The 22,125-nt window shown below is 49.7% G+C and overlaps 1 protein-coding gene across 2 annotated transcripts in view; it reads right to left on the bottom strand.

Annotated features, from left to right (window-relative positions):
* The window catches only part of DNAJA1 (DnaJ heat shock protein family (Hsp40) member A1), a 344,000-nt gene that overhangs the window by 158,675 nt on the left and 163,200 nt on the right, over positions 1-22,125 (bottom strand). For both annotated transcript variants that reach the window (XM_069630610.1, XM_069630611.1), the window contains exons 4-5: positions 21,471-21,575; positions 17,735-17,962 (exon numbers count right to left, since the gene is read on the bottom strand). In XM_069630610.1, the coding sequence (XP_069486711.1) occupies positions 17,735-17,962; positions 21,471-21,575 (333 nt within the window). The remainder of the gene's footprint in view (positions 1-17,734; positions 17,963-21,470; positions 21,576-22,125) is intronic.

Raw genomic sequence — 22,125 nt, 5'->3', positions numbered from 1 at the left:
TTCAGGTTCAGCGATCCTCGGTTGTGGTGCAGAATTGCACCTCCTTCCCTGGCGAGAGCATCTGTGACTGCCGGAAGCTTCACTGGAGGGGCCACTGACATGTCCAGAAGGTCCGGGTACCATATCGGTCTTGGTCGCAATGAGGATCATCCGGCATAGTCGGAGTTGATTTCGAAGCAACGCATAGAGAAACAGGCCATCCCAGGGGAAAGACTGCATCCCCCATGCTGCCCGGCTGGGGAAACCTGCTGGCGAACCTCCGGCACTTGGTGTTCGTTGCCATCGCCAACAGATAGAGCTCAGGATTGCCCCATCTGTGTAACAGGTGCTCCACTTGGTCCTGCCGAAGTGGCCACTTGTGGCAAGAGCATAGCTCCCCGCTGAGAGTTGGCAATATCACTCCTGCTAGGAGCAACAGGATGAGGAACTTCCCCTGGGCTATGGCCCAGTGCCAAAGGTCCTGCGCCTCCTTGGAGCACGCCGGGGATCACCCCCCCACCCTCCTGCTTCTGGATGTAGAAAATCGTGGTTGTGTTGTCAGAGAAGACCTGTACCACCTTGCCCTTGAGGGATGGAAGGACTGGAGTGCCCAAAACACTGCCTGCAGTGCCAACACGATGTGTAACGACTTCCCCTAGCCACAGGCCTCTTGCATGAAGACTTCCAAGTGCGCTCCCCATCCTTCCAGGGAGGCGTCCGTAGCGACCGTCTCCTGATAAGGTGGGGTCTGGAAATCCACACCTGCGGACAAGTGCGCGTGCACTGCCCACCACTGTATCGCTCAACGGAAACTCTGAGTATGTTCTTGTCCTCAAAGCTCCCTGCCACTTGTATCCGAGGAACTCCTGCTGCGAGAGCATCTGTAGCCTGCACAGCCGAATGTTGTATATGCACGACAACATGTAGAGAGAGACTTGATGGACCTCACCCTTGCAACCTTCAAGGCCAACAGCCGTTGTACCATGCCCAAGATGGCCACGATCCTCGCCTCCGGAGTCACCAGGCACGCCACTGTGTTGAGTTGGGCTCCCAGAACCAGTGCGTCCTGCGATGGAGTCAAGCAGGACTTTGCAAAGTTTATCGAGAACCCCAGGTCTATCAGGAGTTGGACTGTCTTCGTTGTGTGGACGACTGCAATTTCCTTCACCCGGATGAGCCATTCGTCCAGGTATAGATACACGTGGATCCCTCGTAGACGCAGCGCCACCGTGGCCAGGCACTTGGTCAACACACGTGGCGTTGACTTCAACTCAAAGGGAAGGGCCTTGAACTGGTCATGTCCTTGAACCATGAATCACAGGTACGATGTGTTCCTTGTGTATAGGAATGTGAAAATGGGTATCTTCCAAGTCCAGCCACAATAGAAAATCCCCCTCTTCCAGCTGCCTTAACACATGCAGACGAGTCACCATCTGAAACTTTTGGGACTTGATCTATTTGTTCAGATGGCGGAGGTCCAGAATGGTCTCCAACCACTGGTCTTCTTTCTGACAAGAAAATTAAGATTACATACAGAGCCTCTTTGGGACGAGTTCGATCACCCCTTTCCTAACATGTCCTGTACCTCCAGCAGCATCTGAGGGACGTGGTTTTCCTGATGGGCCACTGGTGGTATCCGTGGACACTTCCGTTGGAAACCTAGGGTGTGACCATGGGCGAGAGCGTCCAGCACCCAACAGTCAGTGGAGATGGTCTTCCACATGCTGACAGTTCGCCAGCCAGCCTCCCACCAGGGTGCACGGGTGGGGGACCAGACTTCAGTCAGTTCAATCGACAACGAAGCGCTGCCTTGGAGGCTTTGGTGACGAGGTCCACCTCCAGACTTGGCACGGCCCCTGTAGGTCTCCTGGGCCGATAAGCGGCAGGGCTGACGGTAGGACGAGGCACCTCCTCCAAATCCTTTAGAGGAACTTTGGGATTTCCCTCCAGAAGTCTGAAAGGACGGCTGTCGTTGAAGTGTGCCTAAGGCACGAGCCTTAGTGTCTAAGGCACGTCTCAGTGTCTGGCACGTCTCAGTGTCTGCTTTGATGACCTGGAGACTAGTCCACGGTCTTTCCAAACAAATTGTCCCCGAAGGTCATGTCCAACACCCTCGACTGACCATCCTGGTGGAAATTAGTGGCTCTCAGCCAGCCTAGTCGACTAAGGAAAACGCTGTTGCCCATTTGGTGGAATCCCATATCGGCAATGTCCGTGGCCACTAATGGTGTGGACCGAAGCCACCTCGCCTTCCTGTAGAATCTTCAAAGCTTCAGCCCTCTTATCGGAAAGGAAGTCCAGGATGGGAGCCATCTTACCCAAAGTTCCCTGTCGCAACGCGCCCCGATGGAGGATGAGCTTGAAGACTTCTTGGCCGCCACCAAAACCACAGCGTCTGAGATAGCTAGGACCGTAAGCACTTGGCCGCAGGGTCATGCACTCCATTTCTTGTAGCGATCCTCTTTGCCGGAGCCGACTAGGGGGTTCTTCATGTGGGACAACCCCTCGTCCCAAATGTCATCTAATAACAGGATCGACAGCATGGTCTTCCTCTTCGTCTCCCGGCGCTGGTTATGATATGATATATGGTATTTGTAACGCGCCTATACACAAGTGTTTCAAGGCGCGACGAGGCAGGGAGGGAAACAAGGGGAAGACAGACAAACGATCCTACTAGGCCAGGTGTCATTCAGATCGCGCAAGTGCAGAGGTAAGGGGAAAAGGAGAAAGTGCAGGGGGATGAGGTGGGGGGGGAAGTGCAGTACAAGGTAAGTAGCGTAATAAAATAATAAATAATAAATAAAAGGGCCAGCTGGTGGCAAGTGCGAGGTAAGTGCAGAGCAAGTGCTGATAAGTGCTGGGAAGGGGGGCTGTAGGGATACAGTGACAGTCCCACAGTGCAGGGGGAGCCAGGGAGGCAGTGCAAGTGGAGAGTGGCTGGGCCCTGGACCGAGGTCGCTGAGAGAGGCCCAGATGCAGGTTTAGTGCAGAATTCAGTGGGGAGTTAAGCAGGTTTAGCAGGGGAGAGGGAGAGAGAAGGCAGAAGCGAAGAGGAAGGTTTTGAGGTACTTCCGGAACCGGAGATGGTTCTCCTCAAGTTTCAGGGAGGCAGGAAGGCTGTTCCAGAGGGAGGCCCCTGCTGCGGAGAGAGATCTACCCCCAGCTCGTTGCTTCGAGAAGCGGCCGACCATGAGGGAGTTGGAGACGGATGAGCGAAGGGCTCGTGAAGGAAGATATTTAGGAAGAGAGAGTTGAAGGTATTTAGGCCCCAGGAGGCCTTGTGGACAATGCAGAGGGTTTTGAACTTAATCCTCGCAGCCAGTGAAGAGATTTCAGTCCTGGAGAGATACGGTCCCTGGGCTTGAGGCCAAGGACAAGTCTCGCAGTTCTGTTCTGGATAAGTTGCAGAGGGCGGAGAGTGGAGGCAGGCAGATTAAGATAGAGGCTGTTACAGTAGTCCAGCCTTGAGAGAACCAGGGCTCGGGAGACAGTGAGCTTCTGGGGGAAGGAGAGGAAGGGGAGCAAACCCTCTTCATTCTCCTCCAGGACGAGCTGCAACAGCTCCGAGGCCCTGGAGATCATTGCGTGGAACGAGCCAATCTCGTCGGGCGATGACGATCTGGCCAGCAGAGACAGGAGATGCCCCAGGCCGCCATAGTCATCAGTGCCAGTCGTCGTTGTGTCAAGTTCGGTGTCATCCCTCAGGAGGTGCTGTGAAGGAGGCAAGAAGTGAAAAGGCGGAGGGGGTGGTCGACTCCTCTTGGGTGGTTGTTCCTCCGACTGCCTCTGCGCTGTGGGCGGGGCCACCGGCACAAGGGGCATCCTTGTCTGGATTTCGGAGCACAGGGTATGCAGAGCCAGCAAAATGTCCACTGAGACATCCTCAGGAGGCTGCTGAGGTGAGGGGGGACCGTGGCGTTTGTGGTTTAGGCTGGTATGTTCCGTCGTCACTGCCCTGTTGCTGGTCACCTTCATCAGAATCCCGCCCCCCCGCCCGTAGGGCATACTCAATGCATCTCCTTTCCTGGAGGACCGGGAGGCTGGTGAGCTCTTCCTCTGAGGAAATCTTAGTGCCTTGGAGGACTACTGTGCCCCTCCCCCCCCACCCTGTGTGACCATGGGAGACCGTTTAATGAAATGATGGGCATCAACTTCTCTGGAGTCCTTTCGATGGGCTGGAAGGACTCCCTCCTGGCAGGCAGGGATACTCTCTCCTTCATACCGGTGCCCTGTTAATCTGTTTAGCCTTATGTTGTGCCCCGCTGCACCCTCAAAGGTCTTAGAAGACCGCTCAGCTTTCTTCTTCTGGGCAGTAGAGTCATGCTGCCGGGGTTCACCCAGAGCAGGGGCTTGGCCTGCAGCCACTCGTTGAAGCGCTCGAGTCAGTCGGACCGCATGCACGGCACCATCTCCCAACAAGCCACACGGTCGTCCTCCACATGCGTCTGGTCCGAATACAGGCAGTAGAGGCAAAGGGAATGTCCATCGTCCGAGAAGACATTCTGTAGGTTGCAGCTGGGGCAAACCTTGGATAGGAGCCAAGTCCTTCTACGTCATGACACGCGGTGTAGGCCTCGAAGATTGGTTGTTAGGAGAGTGACAGTTCAGAAGTGAAACAGACGGATTCTCTTTACTGAGAAATCCCAGCCTGACTAGGAATATTCATGAGTATGTGAACCCATGCCAGGCCCCATGATTGAGAAATAAACTAGGTTTCAATGCCAACATCCCACCAGCAGTTTACCTCTATGTTCTGAGCCTTCTCGGTCATGGCCCGACAGGACCCACAGTCAGCAGTACAGTGCCCAGAGCCCAGACACCACAGGCAGACTCTGAGGATCAGTAGTCAACATTTTCAAACCACAGTCCTGGCATTTTTTAAAACTGATGGGCGTCGATGGTGTTGACATTTTCTCACGTAAATCTGTCACTGAAACACACCATAATTACTTTAAGCGTTAGCTCGGAAAAACGGGAACTAAAGCCAAAAGGTGCTGCACGCGCCATTTATGCCGAGGACATCGACGGAGGCCCTTGAGGGACATCGACTCAACACTGCATACAGCGCCCTCTGAATTTTTTTTATTCTGAAGCGACAAAGCTGGAGAGATACATCAGAAAATGAGGAATACGTTGGAGAAGACAATCCAGTCGAATGTTAGGATTGGTGAAGTGTTGGGGATGGGGAATTGTGATATGGGATGCAGCAATCCAAACGAGGGGCTTTGTCAACATTCGCTACCATTCCTACCAACACTTGGGTATCCTGAATTTCAACCAGGGATGGAAAAAACCTCATGAGAAGCAGGTACAGGCAGGGTGTCGGACAATTAAAAGATACTTACCAAAGGGGAACATTGATGGCATTACAAAAATGCACCAAAGCACTGGGGCTAATGAGGAAAGATAGTTTAAATACACACAACTTCAGCATTGGGGGTCAGTCCCCAACATGAAGCAAGTAGCCACTAGACAACCAACACCTTTTGAGACATTTAACAAACATGGGCTCAGCTAAACTAGTTGTAAGCATATATAGGTTCCTGAATAAGCAAGGGGAGGAAATCACCAACGATATGGTGAAGTGGCAAACATACACGCCCGATACAAGTGAGGTAAATGACCAAATATTCTTCAATGGCACTATACACCAGAGAGATTACATGCCAAGTTCCCAACAACTTCAGATAGATGTTGGAGGGTGCACAGGGACTGGAAGCACATCTGGTGGAGTTGCCCAGTAATATTTCTGGGAAGAAGTGAAACAAAAACAAAAAAAACAGGTGGGCAAGATGGTACAAGGCACAGACCAACTTCAGGAAAGGGTGTGGGGCGGGGTGAATATGGGAAACCTCAAAAAGGCACAAACAAAGGGGCTGCATGATCCTTGTAATTTCAGCATAGCTTTCGATTGCCCAGCAATGGAAGAAAAACTTGGCACCCACGATAGATGATTGGCTGCAAACAGTCTGGAACTTAGTTTCCCTTGAATGGGTAACCTACCACCTACAGGGGGGCCAGGAGGTGTTTAAGGACGAATGGGGCCAGGTGATTTGGTACCTACAAACTATATGCAACAATGGTGCCTCAAATACTCGAATAATGGACATTTTATACTAAAGGAAACTACAAAGGGACAGGATTCTGCACAGGAGGAGGGTAGGGAATAAAACTTTTTTTAAATGTGGGCTTTGCACCCAACTCATACACAAATCTTCTGCCCAATAAGTTTCAGATTCAAATAATCAGGATGTGGATTCAACAGCAAATCCCTCACAGCCATAAATATATCGAGCTAAGGCTATTCCAAGCTCCCACTTGGACTGTCAGGATGGGCATGCATATTGGGTGTAAACCACTTTTGTGGAGGCCACAAGCCAGTGAGTTACACATTGGGCAAAGCAGGACAGGGCAACCTGCTTTGAAGGAAAGTGATCAAGGTTAGGAGAGGGGAAAATAGGTGTTCAGGAAACAGTCAATGAACAGGGAAAAGCAAGAGTCTCAAAAGAAATAAGTACTTTTGTCTTAAGAAACTGGCTGCACTGACAGCAGGTCAGAATATTTTAGATTAGAGAGCTTTTGACAGAGGACTTTGAGGCTGTTAAGATGCAGTATTTAGCAAAAACATTCTCAAACTATTTATATAGCTTTGTAGATACACTGGTAGATTTCCTGAGGAAAACTATTACTTTTAAAACTGACAAAATGGCATGTGTCAAGGAAAAGATTACTTTTAAGCCAAGTTAAACAAACATGAATGTGAAAAAGAATTGGGAACTACAATTTCAGCCTTGAAATGCTTATCCAGTCATTTTGCAATAACTGTGCAGTGTTAATTGTGAATGAAGGGGACACCAGAGATTTGCCAACATGGCTTCTTCTAACCCAGGAAAGGCCAGATCTAGCATTTGTCTCCGATTTGTGCCAGGAGATGCACAAATGAATAGGAAGTTGGGTAGGTTTTCTATGGTCCAGTGAACAATGATGTGCCTTATCTACCTTTGAGATCTCGATTTAGCTTTGGATGAATCTAGGCCATCTAGTAACGAGTAAACTATTGTGAAAGAATAAAGATGGCACAGGTGGGAGAAGAAAAACAATTTACATTCCTCTGAAAAAGTTAGGGAAAGGTTTGACCAACTAGTCAAGCTTTTAGTGCCAAGAGTCACACATTGCACTGTCTACCTGGAATTAGTAAAGTACTTTAAACAAATCAAATGGTTGAAAGGGTAAGACCTGCATTACTCACCGTAATAGCTTTTCTGATTGTATCTGCTTAGATTCACATGCTGTACATATATTCAGACATCCAGTGGTAACCACATCGTATTGCATTTCGTCTTTCGAGGATCGAAAGGTGACGTCGACATGGGTGTGCCTGTAACACTATGGTGACATGTAGTGCACCCAAAATCCCTCACGCGTCGAGGTCCCTCCAATTGCATTTTTTCTGCCATGAGGGAGTCGAATGACTATCATGAGTACATGAAAGAAAGTAGTAAGACGTCCATGTTCCTTCCACCCGAGTGGGGAGGAAGGGTGGGTGCATGTGAATCTAAGCAGATTGCAATCAGAAATGCTATTACGCTGAGAAATGCAGGTCTTCTGATGCTGCTTAATCTCCTTAGACTCACATTCTGTGCACAGACTAGCTAGTAGTACCCGGAGTTGGAGGTGGGTTGGGAGAATGAACAGTAGTGAAAAGAGGTCTTCGTACAGCTTGTCCCACCCGAGAATCAGACCTAGAATGAGTGTCTAGGCAATAGTGTTTTGTAAAGGTGTGTACAGAACTCCAGGTTGCCGCTCTGCAAATGGACACCAGGGGAACATTTGCAATGAAAGCTATGGAAGCGTAAACATTTCCCTGACCAGGTTATCCAGAGACCGTTCCCATTGGATCGGTTCTGGGGGTACCTGGAGGCGTAATCTTGGCATTGAGCGTTCTCCAGAGATGTGACCAAGTCGATCTCTGGGAGGCCCCATAGCTCGAAAATGTTGGAGACTGTCTTCGTGTAGTCGCCATTCGTACTCTACGGGCAGTGGGAAGATTGAGTTCCCCTGGAACGTGTCGGGAAACAGGAACATCCGGTATTTGAGAGCCCATTTCCAAATGTTCTGGGACAGCTTGGATAGCCCTGAAGTGTGTGCCCTCTTGCTTGTTCAGGTAGTACATGGCCGTAATGTGGTCTGTCAGGATCAGGACTGTCTTCCCCTGTAACGGTCTGAAAGGCTTTCAGTGCTTTGAATACAGCTAATAGCTCAAACAGATGTATGTGGTTGGATGCTACATTTGGGGACCACACACACCATGTGCTGTCTGCTGAAGCAGGTGAGCCCTCCCCCCACCCCGTGAGAGACGAGTCTGCTGTGAGAGTGGCTTCTACTGCAGGGGTGGTGAAGGTTTCCCCTTCAATAGGTTTTCCCTTGACCACCACCACAGAGAGAACTAGGGCTGGCGAGACAACTACCAGATCTTCCCATTGTCTGCTGGCCCGACACCACTGCTGTTGAGCCACTCTTGCATGGGACGCATGCACAGAGGCGTGTTAGGAACCAAGTGAAAGCAGGAGGCCATCATTCCTAACAGTCGCATGGTCTTGCATACCGTCACCTCCTGACTGGCTGTATACTGGCGGGATCTGTAACAGCAGGTTCTGAACCCCCCCTCGTTGCAGAAGACGATGCAGTAGTCTGTCTGAATTAGAGCCCCTAGAAAATGTTTGACTTGACTGGTGTCTAAGCTTGTTGATGGAGAATCCCAGGCTGAATAAGAGGTTTATCATCTTTTGCGCGTTCAACAGGCATGTTCCGTAGGACTCTTCCCCCCCCCCCCCCATCCCACGTTATGAGCCAGTCGTCGAGGTAATGGTAAACCGGTACTGATTCTCTGCGCAGGTGCGCTGCTGCCACTGCCAGTACTTACATAAACACCCTTGGCTCCGAAGCAATGCCAAAGGCGAGTACTTTGAACTGAGGGCTTGACTGCCATCATGAACCTCAGGCGTGCGCTGGCAACATTGAAATATGAAAGTGGGCATCTTTCATGTCCAATGTTGCCATGTAATCCCCCCGTTTCAGCAGAGGGATTACTTCCTGCAACGTAACCATATGAAATTTGAGGTTTGACAAATGTGGTCGCTGGGCAGAAATCTAGCACAGGGCACATGGTGAGATCTGTTTTGTGTACAAGGAAGTACATTGAATAAATACCCTTGTTTACCTGTAGAAGAGGGACGACCCCTATGGTGCCCTTTTCCTGCAGGATCTCGACCTCTTGCAGCAGAATGTGTAGGTGTTCCGGCGTCAGGCGTCTTGATTTTGGTGGTCTGAATTGAGGTGGTCGGCAAAATTCTATGCAGTACCCGTGGGTGACAGTTTTGAGTACCCACTGGTCTGTCGTTATCCCCTCCCATGTATGAAGGAAATATAAACGCCCCCCCGACCCGGGTGGCATGGGAAGGGACTCTGATCGGAGGGTCATTTCTGACTTGTGGCCGAGATCCTCTGCAAGTAGAGCTCAGGCCTCTACCCTTTCCACACTGCTGTCCTCTAGGTGGATAGTTGGTGGTGGCATTAGATCGAAGGGAGTAGTTGCTTACCGGTAACTCCATTTCTCCAACGTTGGCATCTTTCATGGATTCACATGCTCTGAATATTTCCCCGTCAGGCTGGCATTTTCCTATGGAAAATTGACACTTTAGTGTCCCATCAAGGTCCTTTTAGGGTGTTTTAGGCCCCACCAAAAGGACATCTGGTATAAATAGCCCGCCACGCGGCTTCCCTTCAGATTTTAACCTCCAAAGTAGAGGGAACGAAAACCCAGGTTTGCCTGCAGGGGTGGCCGGCAGGCACATGTGAATCCATGAAAGATATCAATGCTGGAGAAATTGAGTTACAGGTAAGAAACTACTCCCTTCTCCAGCATTGGCTCCTTCATGGATTCACATGCTGTGAATAGATTACATAGCAGTACAACCAATGTGTGGTGGTGTGTCACAGGTGAATCAACAAACAGTACTTAATCACATACATAACACAACAAACCTAGCAAGTGATATCGCACAAAAAAAACTCTGAAGCTGCGGGCCTACCTTATTGAAACAGGCGTTGGAGGACCGCATGCCACACATGCACATCTTCCACATGTTGCTGCCCCAGACAGTAATGCCTGGTGAAGGTATGCGGCACTGCCCAAGAGGCTGCCTCGTAAATGTCCACCAGCGGTATCCCAGACCAGAATGCTGCCGATGCCGTGGACCACGTAGAATGAGCCTTCGGAGCACCCATCAAAGGCTTGCCAGCTTGTGTGACAAAACGAAATTGTAGAGGAAATCCAGCGGGAAAGTCTTTGATTGGATACGAGCTGCCCCTTGTTGGACGGCCCATACACCACAAACAGCTGCTGTGACTTCCTGAAGTCCTGTGTGCGATTTAGATAAAGCTTTAGGGCCCTCTTAACGTCCAGAGAATGCAGGGCCCTTTCTGCTGGCGTGGATGCATTAGCAAAGAACGAGGGTAAAGCAATAGAGGCAAGTTTGTGAAATGCCGACTGCACTTTTGGGATAAAGTGCGGGTTAGTGGCCAGGAGAACCTGGTCCTTCATAAAACTTTGTAAGGTGGGTCAATGACCAGTGTTGGCAATTCTGACACCCGGCTGGCTGAGGTAATTGCCACTAGAAAAGCCACCTTCCATGAGAGTAACTTCTAGGGAGCCGTCGACATGGGTTCAAAAGGTGGTTTCATCAAAGCCGAAAGGACCATATTAAGGGTCCATACCAGTGCAAACTTCTACAGAGGAAACGTCTGAAACAACCCCTTCAGAAAATGTTCCACCAAGCGATTACTAAACAGTAGCAGCATGGCGCTTTCTGGTGAATCTAGAAATCGCAGACAACTGCATCTTAAAAAATGACAACGCCAGGCCCCCTTCCGTCAGGTCTAACAAGTACGGGAGAACCTGAGCCTGGAAACGTCCAAAGGCTCAACCTCAGGCTGATTCTTACACCATTCACAGAATCTTGTCCATTTATGACCATATGAGACATTCAGGGAAGGCGCCCTCGCTGCCTTCCAAGATCTGTCGACACTGAATATTCCTAGATAGCCGAACTCGAAGTGGTCAGGAGCCACGCCGCCAGATTGTGATGCCACTCTGCCGTGCTGAGACAGGAACTCCTGATCCGCTCCCAACCGAATCGGCTCTTCCACCGCCAGATTCAGGAGATCTGAAAACCACATCTGCCTGAGCCAGAACGGGGCCACCAGAACCGAGCGGAAACAGGGGGAAACCATACACAAAGAGGCCCATACACAGGAATGAAAACGCGTCCAATGGCTCGGGATAAGCCCCTCTGCTGGCAAACTCCAGACACTGCTCGTTTTCCCCTCATAGCAAACAGATCCAACGGAGGATGCCCCCATCGCCGTAAGATCACCTGCTGCGCCTCAGCCCCCACTCGTGCAGCTGAATGGCGTCCCTGCTGAGCGCGTCCCCTTGAACATTGAGAACTCCAGGCAGATGGAAAGCGACAATGCTGATTCCCTTGAGCTAGAGGCCAAGGCCAAACGTCCTGCGCCACCGTTGACAGGACTCTGGAAGGTCCCCCCCCCCCCCCCCCCCATTTCCTTAACCGTGGTGGTATTGTCAGTTAACACCCTCAAGACTGATCCGCAGAAGAAACTGCTTCAGGGCACAGTGCACCGCCCTCAACTCAAGCACATTGATATGAACAGTCTTCACCTGAGACCACAGGCCCTGCACCTATGACTTGTCGAGGTGTGCGCCCCCCCCCCCCCCCTCCACCCTACCCGGGAGGGTCTGCTACGATCGTAAACTGGAACTCCGGCTCATGCAAGGGCATGCCCCTTACAAGATTGTTCGTGCATGTCCACCAAGCCTTTGTCGACCAACAACTTGTCCGACCACAAACCTCAACTTTGCGACCATCTGTCTGCGAGGAACTCCTGCACTGGCCTCATGAACAGGCAGCAATTGGGAAGAAAAGGGATACAAGATGCCATGCCTCCTTCCTCCTCCCACACCCCCAACAGCGGCATGTAACCTCGGACCAAGACTACAAAACCGCCTTCCCACTCACTTGCCTTGCAACTTGTCCACGCTCACTGCAAGGCTACCAGATTTTACTGGGTAAGAAACTGCCCGAACACCAACTCTGGACAGCGTCAAATATGATTCGTCGAAGTTGACGGCGAATCCCAGCCGCTGCAAAAGCTGCATGTCGCCATGAGAGACTCTTGTGCCCTTCCCCGCGACAAACCCTTCACATACCAATCGTCCAGGTAGGGGTACACATTATGACCCTCTCTCCAGAGGAATGCCACCACCGGGGCAATTCAGGCCAAACGTGAGGAACCGAAACTGATAGCGTTCTTCTCAGACCACAAAACGCAGGAACTTGGCGTTTCTGCCTCACAGGGATGTGAAAATGGGCATCCTGCAGATCCGAGGCCAGGAACTCGCCCGGCTGCACTGTCAGCATCTTTAACCTGAGGCGTTGCAGACTCCTGTTCAACGCCCGAAGATCTAGAATAGGCCTCCACTTGCCACTGGGATTTCTCACGACAAAGTACCGGCGTAAACACCTTGGCCACCTTCGGCAACCAGAACTGGTTCCATCCCTTTTTCTAGCACGAGAACCACCTGACACAGGATAGGAAGATGCGGCTGCAGCACATGCGGAATAGACACACGGAACTCGAGGTGCCAAGACGCACTGTGTCGAGCACCCAACGATCCAATGTTATCATTCGCCACTCGTCATGGATGGCGACCCTGCCCCCCAGCAGATTGTCCATATGGCAGTCATTGTGGAGCTTTCGTTTGCTGTCTATTAGCCACCGAGGACTGCAAACCTTTTTCGCTGAGCTTGGAAGTCCCAGCCCTTCTGAGCCGACTGGACGGATCACCGATAATCTTGCGACAAGTAGCTGGAGCGCCCATATCCTCCATCTCTGGTGGAAGCAAACCGGGCATGCCCAGAAGCTCCATGAAAAGCTTGAAAGGAGCGAAAAGAGCAACCACTTTGCAAGGAACCCATGGATTTAGTGGTATCCGTATCCGCTTTCATCCCTTTCAGGGCCTCATTTTCTCACCGAACAAGTGTTCACCCTCACAGGGCATATCGACTACCTTATATTGGACCTCTGGCCAAAAGTCCATGCACTTCAACCAGGCCTGCCGTCGTAGCACCACCGCATTATTGATTCGTTTAAAACCCGACTCCGCCAGGTCCACAGCAATATTAACAGCATTGCTTCCCTTCGGTGTTGCTCCGGCAGATGTTCAAGAATCGGGCCCAGCCGATTCCACAATCATATCTAGCCATAATCGCCAAGGTATACAGACGTAGCCCCTACCATCAAGACCTTCTTTCCAAAGGCGTCCTGCTTCCTGGCCTCACTGTCTGCAGGCGCAACATTTGTTGGCTCCTGGCTGTAAGACTGGAAGCTGCCGACACCACGACTCAGGCGTGGGCTTCGACACCAGGCACCTAGTGGAAGACTCAGGAGCCTTGAATTTATTTTCAAGGCAACCTTTCACCGCCAGCTCTGAAAACTGGTGGCGCATCATGCGCAGGCCCTCTTGCCACACATGGTCGAGAATTGGCACCAAGATGACTGCCTTCCTACGGTTGCCCATATGGTCTAAGAGGAAGCAGACCTTATGTGGCTCTTCAGGCGCCAGCCCAAAACTTCAGACACGCTTTCGACAGGGTGTGGAACGCCCCAATATCATCCGGGAGGTGATGGGTTTGCTGGACTACGGGGCTGCTCGGCCTCTGGGTCCCACACCTCTTCGGCAATGACAGTAGATTGGGCGTCCTGCGAAACAATCAGGGTCCGATTCAGGTAGCTCGCCTTCTTCAGGTTGCGACTGGACGGCCCAACACCACCGGCAATGGCAACCGTGTCGGAGACTTCCTAGGCGCCTCACCAGGCAACCCCTCGCCCGCCGGCCTTTGGAAGTGGCAAACTCACATCCAGTTGCCCCAACAAAGACTGAAGCGTAGACAGCACTTGCAACTACAGCAGAGATTGCAGGTTAACCAACGGGTAAAGGGGCGGTCCAGTCACCACCCCACTCTACGTCTAAGGCCTCAACACTGCAGACCCAGAGCCGACGGGTCAAACACTGGCTCCGGTTCCTCCATTACCTAAGAAACAGAAAACATAGCTGGATCCGGCTGCAAAATGTTCACATGAAGGATGACTTAAAGGCAGCCGACTGCAACAACCCTCCCGATTCCATCGGTGACAACAGCAGTGGACCACCGTCCGTCAGTCACCGACAGGACCATACATTGCAGCACTAATGTCAACGATAGAACAGTCTAGTCGTCGGAACCATGTCCTCTAGCTTTCACCGGAGACCTGGTTCTTCCAAAAAAATCCAGAATAGTGCTTCGAAGAATCCTCGTTGGACAAAGACTTGTGATGCTCCCTGAATGACGAGTGCTTCGACTAAGAGTCCTTCGGCTTTGCCAGGTCTTTCTCCGACATGATGCGGCCTAGACGAAGACTTGCTGCCTCCCCCCCCCCCCCCCCCACCTCCGACGCAGTCAATGCTGCCTTATGCTTCTTAGCAGGGGGCTCCGTCGGCGCTGCTCAGTGGACTTCTCTGCTCTTCATGAAGACTGGCTCCCACTGGGCCGAACTCCACCTCAGAAGCTGGGTACGTGCCCTCATTAGGCCAACATATAAGCAGTCGATTACGGTCTTTCAAGGTGGTCTGAAAACCCCCTACATATCTCGCAGGCATCCGCAACGTGAAGACAGTCCGTATGACCATCCCCCTCATACACCTTCATGCCGCAGGTTAGCACAAGGCCGAAAAAGACTTCTGGGCTACCGGTTACATCCGAGCCCACGAACCAAATACACGTGCAAAAACACGAAGAAACACAAGGTGATCGCAATTGGAGACTGTTGAAATCTGAAGAGAAGCCACAGGTGGGGCTATTTATACCAGACGCTCCATTGGTGGGGCCTAAAGCAACCAAAAAGGATGTTGATAGGACACCAACGTGCCTGAGTTTGCTATAGGAAACGGCTAAGTTAAAGTTACTGAGTTTTCCCAGCCTGATGGGGAAATATTCACAGCATGTGAATCCAGGAAAGATCCAATGCTGGAGAATAGTTTCCTGAACCAAACTGGTTGAGGGGAGCAAGATTGCCGACAAAAGGACAGACGAAAGCAGCCCCCTCCGTTGTGAAGGCTTTTGGATAATCTGTATTAAGGACGAGAGTCTCATGTTCTTTCTTGCCCGTCTCAAGTGCTTTGTCCATGGCCTTCTCAAACAAGTTGGTTTCTTCAACTGGTTTGTATTACACTGCCTGGGTTTCAGGTTAAAAACCAGAGGCATGCTGCTTCAGTAAGGTACCCTGGGCCAGGGTTCCACCCTCTGTCTCAGTGGTGTTTTAGTGTTAAGAACATTATTATTCACTTGCTTGCCTTCTGAGACAATTGCGAGCAACTTAGCCCGCATTGGTTCAGGTACCTCCTGAAGGCCTTCTTGCAGCAGGTTCCACTGGACGTCCGCATAGCTAGTCAGAGTGGGGTTATTGGCTATTCGGGTGGAGAATGCAGCAGTCGTGACCCTCTTCCCGAGAGCATACAACCTCTTGGATTCTTTATCATGCAGTGCTTCACCTGTAGACCGGGTTACACCTGCCCTTTTTCTAGTGGCAGTAACTACTAGTGAATCCGAAGTGGCATGACCCTTGATGTAAGCGGGGTCGGTAGTAGAAGGGCGAAACAACTTCTCTGCCATGGGATTAACTGCTCTGGTGTGAGCTGGCGTCAACAATGAAGGCACCAGTCTCGTCTTGATAGAATTCAGCAAAAGAATGGCCTAGCTGGCAGGAGGCTTTTCCTTCAGTACATCTACAAAATCAGAATCCGGTAAAGCATCCTGTGTGGCGATAGGAAAATGCTTAGCTGCCTTTTTTTCCAAGATGGCGTTAGCCATCTGAAATCCACAGGGGAGGCTTGACAGGCTGACGTGGAGAGGGGGAATCCATACCCAGGGCGTCATGTTCGGGGGTAGGAAGAGGGGCGCCCAAGGTTGACAACCTGATGGCTGTCTTCCCCAATTCTTCACTGGATCCGCAGGGTCATCAATATTGTCCCCCAAAGGGAGCATCATCTTGTACATAGGTGTCATAAGAATATTCATCAGGAGGAAAGAATATTCATCAGGAGGAAAGAATATTCATCAGGAGGAAAGAATATTCATCAGGAGGAAAGAATATTCATCAGGAGGAAAGAATATTCATCAGGAGGATAGTCAAAGATCCTCTGAAACTTGGCCATAGGAGGAAAATGAAGGTCTCACAGGGCCTTTTGAGAGCAAACCTCAGAAAGAGACCAATTTCTGTAGTCTGTCCATACAACCCTTAAACTGCTCCCTGGTCCATGAAGATGAACCACGAGTCCAGGGGAGAAAGGGGTCATTTTAACTCAATTCTTCTGTAGAGCGTCGAGATTTGGCTCCTAAAGCACTGGATAGAGGCATGGGGCTCTCAGAATAGTCCTTGCGAGGCTCTGGGCGCTGTCGGCTTCTCTCTAGGCCGTTCCCTTCAGTTTCGACGTCTCCTTCACCTGTTCCTTATGTCTAACCACTTAACCGATCCATGCGATACCATCACTGATGCTTGGGGTAGTAGGGAGGTGTGTCGGGTGGGCAGGTGGCTGCGCGGTGTATTTCGGTGCCACTGGGGCCTTAAGCGGTGTCGGCGCTTTCTCCTGCAGCATCTTCACAGCTGTGCGTGTTTGGTGTAGCGCCCTTTACTTTGGATTGCCCAGTCGCATGCTGCTGCTGTGGTTCCAGGGAAGGCTGCCGATCATAAATCAGCGGATCCCGGCGAAGTAGCCGACGGGTCAGTCAGCTTTGGAGCGATTCGTCTGTGCCCCCGAAGCAGAACCTTGGGCTGTGGGTTTAGTGTGGGAACTTTGTGCGTCCCCCGTCACCAGGTTTCTTCCCCATAGCATGACTCGTGTCGTGCCTGTTGGGGACAGCCGCTGCGCATCGAAAACTCTGCCGTTAGGTCAATGGCCTCCAAAACTGAGCATTGGTCATCGCTAGTCCCTTCATCACACTCCGCAGCTGTGGGAGCAGGAGAATTACTTTCGGCCTGCGACATACCATAGGCCACTGCTTCTGACGGCGCTCCTTAAGTGTCCTCGACGCACAAGGGATTTTGGGTACACTACACATCACGTTAGGGATAGTGTTACAGGCATGCCCATGTCGACGTCCCCTTTCGATCCTTGCAGACAAGCTGCAATACTCTGCGGTTACTACTGGATGTCGGACTATATGCACAACATGTGATTCTAAGCAGATTAACATGCATCAGAAATTTGATTTCAGAACCACAAAAGATAAAAGGATCCAACATTAAAAAAAAAAAAATGGGGCAGACCAAACATTTTAGATTTTCTTTCATAAGAAAAATACAAGACAAACTTTCCAAACCCCACACGACCAGCAGCATGAAACTGATGTCAGCCACATAGGAGCAGCATGACAGATGGGGCAGAAACGTGGGGTGCTAGTATCTCGTAGTTTATAAGGAGTTCAAGTGTTAGACACTATTCGCAGTGCTGAACGGACTTGCAAGAACAAGATAAATACTACCCCTCACCAAAATGGCTGGACATTACACTCCAAAACCACCAGGCACAAAATACACACGTGAAGGATCCAAAAAATATAAATACACCATGTATTACCTTTATCCAAGTGAACTTCTAGTATCTTCTTTTCCCTTACAATTTTCCTCCCATTGCAGTTTTTACATTTGTCTTTTGGATTGATGCGCTCTCCTTGACCCTGGCATTCCAAACACATTGATTGGATCTGTTGGACCATTCCTGGCCCAATTTGGTGAATTCTGATTTGCATGCCAGTGCCTCTGCATGTAGGACAGCATTCCACTGCACCTTTCTTGCCACCTCGGCCTGCGGAGAACAAAGGAAACGAAAATAAGGACCGAGTGCATAGAAGTTATGCCAAAGTTGGGTGGCACATCCAAGTACATTTTGTAAAGAAAAGTATACATCAGACACATTGGTGAGGGTGGAGAAAGGCAAAGTGAAAGGGATTTCAGTGCGGGGACAAAACGCAGTTAATGTTAAAGGTCATTTGTACCGCGCACTATCACCACCGGAGTGGTCCCCTGGCAGCTCTGAAAGAGGGAGGGAAAGGTGGGTTAGTGGGTGGATGCTGGAAAAGTGCAAGATTGCAGTGATGTGGTGTTGGCAACCTCAGCCCAGTGGTTCCGTCGGCTGGGCCTGGGGTGTATGCGGCCGGTAGTCGTCGTGTACTGATGTGCGAGTATGTGTGTTTTTTGTTTTGTTTTTACAGTGTAGTGAAGTTCGTGCGGTTTGCTGTGCTGGAGGTTTGTGGTTGTGTTTGGTTTGGAGTTTGAGAGGTGTATGCATAGAAGGAAATAGTTAGTTAGTGGTATTGGTTAGTTGGTATCTCTATCCTGGATTGAATCGGTTGGGCTCGTGTAATCTTACACGACGGGATGCTTGTGCACCCTGTGGCCTCAGGAGGTGCGTGCCCGTTTTTTGCATTCGAGGCCGTTTGAGGATTTAGCTGTCCCCTCCGCCTGCTCCCTTAATAACTTTGCATGCTCCTCACCCCCAACCACATGACTAGCGCACCTGCTAGTGTCTATACTTCCGATTGTGTGGTGATTGGTGGTATCTCGTCCGTTCCACAACCCCGTGGTATCTAGTTGTGGCTGTACGGGGGGTTGGGGATGGTAAGGGTTGGCTGGAGTTGTTGCCTCCGTCTCCCTGGGACTCGCAGGTGGACCCCTGTGTCCAGCGTCAGCCCTACTGGTGCTCAGAGTACTTCGGTAGGTTCTAGGGGCTTGTCAAAGTCTCTGTTGAGTCATTTGTCTTATTGTTGTTTCGGTTTTAGTCTCGTGTTGAAGAGCCAGGTTTTTAGTAATTTTCTGGATTTAAGGTGATCTTTAGTGTTCCTTATTACTTTTGGGCTGTTCCAGGTTTTCGCGGCTAAGTGGTAGAAAGCGGTGCCTCAGTTTCTTCTTGATGTAAGGTTTTTGTTCCAGTCGGATTTCGTTGGTTGACCCGAGCGGTCTCGTTGGCTTGTAGATGGTCATTTTCTTTTGTAGGAATTCTGCTCCTTGTCCGCAGATTGCCCTGTCGTTATGCACATTGTTTTGAAGATACGTTGTTTTACTGGGAGCCAGTGTAGTGTTTTTAGGGCCAGGGTGATGGTCTCTTCTGGATAGTTTGAGGAGTAGTCTGGCTGCTGTGTTTTGGATCCGGTGTAGCTTCTTCAGTATGTATTCCGGTATACCGAGGTAGAGGCTGTTTGCATAGTCTATACTTTACATGATGAGGCCAACGATAGTGAGTGTTTTGTGTGTGAAGGAGAGGAAAGGTAGTAATTTCCTTGCCGTGTGGAGGAGGAAGAAGCATTTCTTCACTGTTGCGTTTATTTGCGGTTCTAAGGTTAGGGTGTTGTCCATCAGCACTCCCAGATTTTTTACTACCTTAGATGGTGATGGTGCGGATCCCATTTCCGTTGGCCACGGGATGGCGGTTTCCTTCTCTTGGTCTTTGGATACAATCATGATTTCTGTTTTTCCTGGGTTGATTTTCAGGTTGTTGGCATTCATCCAGTTGAAGACTTTATTAGACAGTCAGTTAAGTTTGAATGATCGGCTTGGGTGTTTTCGATCTTGTACATGATTTGAGTGTCTGCGTAGTTGTAGCATTTGAAGTTGTGTTTCTTGAAGATTCTGATTACTGGGGTTTGGTAGATGTTGAAGTACAGTGATGATAGAAAGGATCCTTGTGGTACTCCATAGTAGTTGACTCGTGGGGTGGATTTGAAGGGTTTGATCCAAACGGTTTCAGTTCTGTCTGCTAGGAATGATTTAGTCCAGCGTAGCGCTGTGTCCGTTATGCCCATGTCTTCTAGTCTTTTGGTTAGGGTGTCATGGCTAACTGTCGAAGGCTGCGGAGAGGTCGAGCAGAATAAGGGCAGATGTTGAGTTGGAGTCTGCGTTTGTTTTTAGGTCATCCCAGATGGATAGTAGTGCTGTTTCTGTACCTCTAGTGGGTCTGAAGCCGACTTGAGCCTGGTCTAGGAGGTGGTGTTCAACGTATTCTTGGGTTAGTTTGTATACGTAGGTTTTGAGGAGTTTGGCCGGGTAGGGGATGTTGGAGATTGGTCTGTAGTTGGAGAGATCTACATCCCTGCTTGTGTTTTTCAGAAGTGGTTTGATGTAAGCCGATTTGAAGATCCTTGGTACGGTTCCTGTTGCCAGTGATAGATTTAGAAGGTTTCTGAAGTATTCTGCTGGTGTTCCTTGTGCGAGGATTGATTTGTAGATGTCCGGGGGACAAGGATCCGTCGGTGAGCCCGCTTTCTTGCTGTGTTTTACCAGCATTGCGAATGCCTCTGCTGATATTTCAGGGTAGTTATTGAGTTTGTGCTGTGGTTCTGATTTAGGTTTGTTTGGTTGTATGTCGCTGCTGGTTGGCCTCTGTTGGTTTGTCGGATGTCATTGATTTTCTTTTTGAAGTGGTCTGCAAGGTTGTTGCATAGTTTCTCCGAGGGGGTGGGGGTGTTGTCACAGCCTGGTGGGTTTCTCATTTCTTTAATGATAGACATTTCTTCTTGTGTGTTAGTGGCATTTGTGATTCTGTCATCATAATGCCTTCTCTTTGCCTTTTGAATTTCCTTCTTGTATGCGCGAATTTGCTTCTGGAACATTGTTTTTTTGTCTGGGTTGTAATCTTTCCTCCATTCCATTTCCATCTTTGTTTTCTTTTTTCATGGTGCTTAGTAGTGGGGTAAACCATTTTGCCATTGCTCTCTTTTTTGATGGTGTGAATGTTTTTTTCTGGGGCCATCTTGTCAATTGTATCTGCGATCCATTTGTGTAATATCTCTGCTTTCCCGTCTAGGTCAGCTAGGTCTAGTTCTGTTGTTGAGGGCTTGGTTAACTCCAGTTGTTCGAATAGTTGAGGGAAAGGGGCAGTAACAGTCATACCCTATGTAATCTGGCCACGGCATCACCATACAGGGCCAATATGATTAAAGGATGGGTGTTTACCAGACCTGCGGATCAGAGTTTCTCAAAGCCTTAAAACTGTTTGGGTAAGCGGCGAGAGCCCCCAGCACTGCCCAGCCAACTACACTGGAAGGTGAGCGGTTCAGTGTTCAGGTGCAGAAAATTTGCTTTTCAGAGGGGCTTTGAGCGGGACGACAAAGTAACCAGGGGAATAGAAGAGACCGCTGCCATGGTGTCCTTCAGCACCCAGATAGTAAGCTAAAGCAGTTTGCCCAGAAGAAACAAAGAGCAATATTTAATCTGTCCATGCTTGTTAGCAATGAATAGGGCTCCTTAAACATGGATTTCTTCTTTATTTTTTTAAACGTCAGCATGCAATTTTAACCAAAGACACAATCAGGACGTACCTTCACATTTGTCACAAATTGTATTCTTTTGTAAAGCCAGTTTTCTTGTTGCACCGTTATATAAATCTTCTAATGATACAGATAACTGATGAACAACATTTTTTCCTGTTTAAACAAAAAAAAACAAGTTTACAAAAAAACAATCAAAATAAAGACCATCTTGACATTAACATCTAGTACAACCAAGTCAATCGATCAGCAACCTACAGAAGCAAATATGCTTTAGGAGCGCAAACGAGGAGCCATTGTAGATAATGCCTTGATGTGCATGCAGTTTTCATGGCTCCAACACACAACAGCCTGCAAAATTTGCAGCCACTTGCTATTGGTTGGTTCGAAGTATGTTTGGGAAACACAAACATACAAGGGCATGGACAATGCTGTCCCTGCCCTATGTGTACCTATGACACTGAAAATATCAAATCACCCAGGTGTGGTATCAAAGAATAAAAAAGTTAAGATTTCTGCAGCACCCATGTGGGAAGGATGGGTGCGCGCACTCAACTCTGAACAGATAGCCCCAGTAAGGCTTTGATGCAAGTAATCTATACTGGAAGCTTGAAATTATGTTCAGATTTACATGCTTTGCATAAACTAGTACACCGTACCGGAAGATGGTGGGTGAGTTGAAGGAACAAGTCTTAAGATGGCTATC

The sequence above is a fragment of the Ambystoma mexicanum genome, chromosome 6q (assembly GCF_040938575.1).
Source record: "Ambystoma mexicanum isolate Mex_15411 chromosome 6q, UKY_AmexF1_1, whole genome shotgun sequence".
In the NCBI taxonomy this organism is placed as follows: Eukaryota; Metazoa; Chordata; class Amphibia; order Caudata; family Ambystomatidae; genus Ambystoma; species Ambystoma mexicanum.
This window is presented reverse-complemented; position numbering and strand designations above follow the sequence as displayed.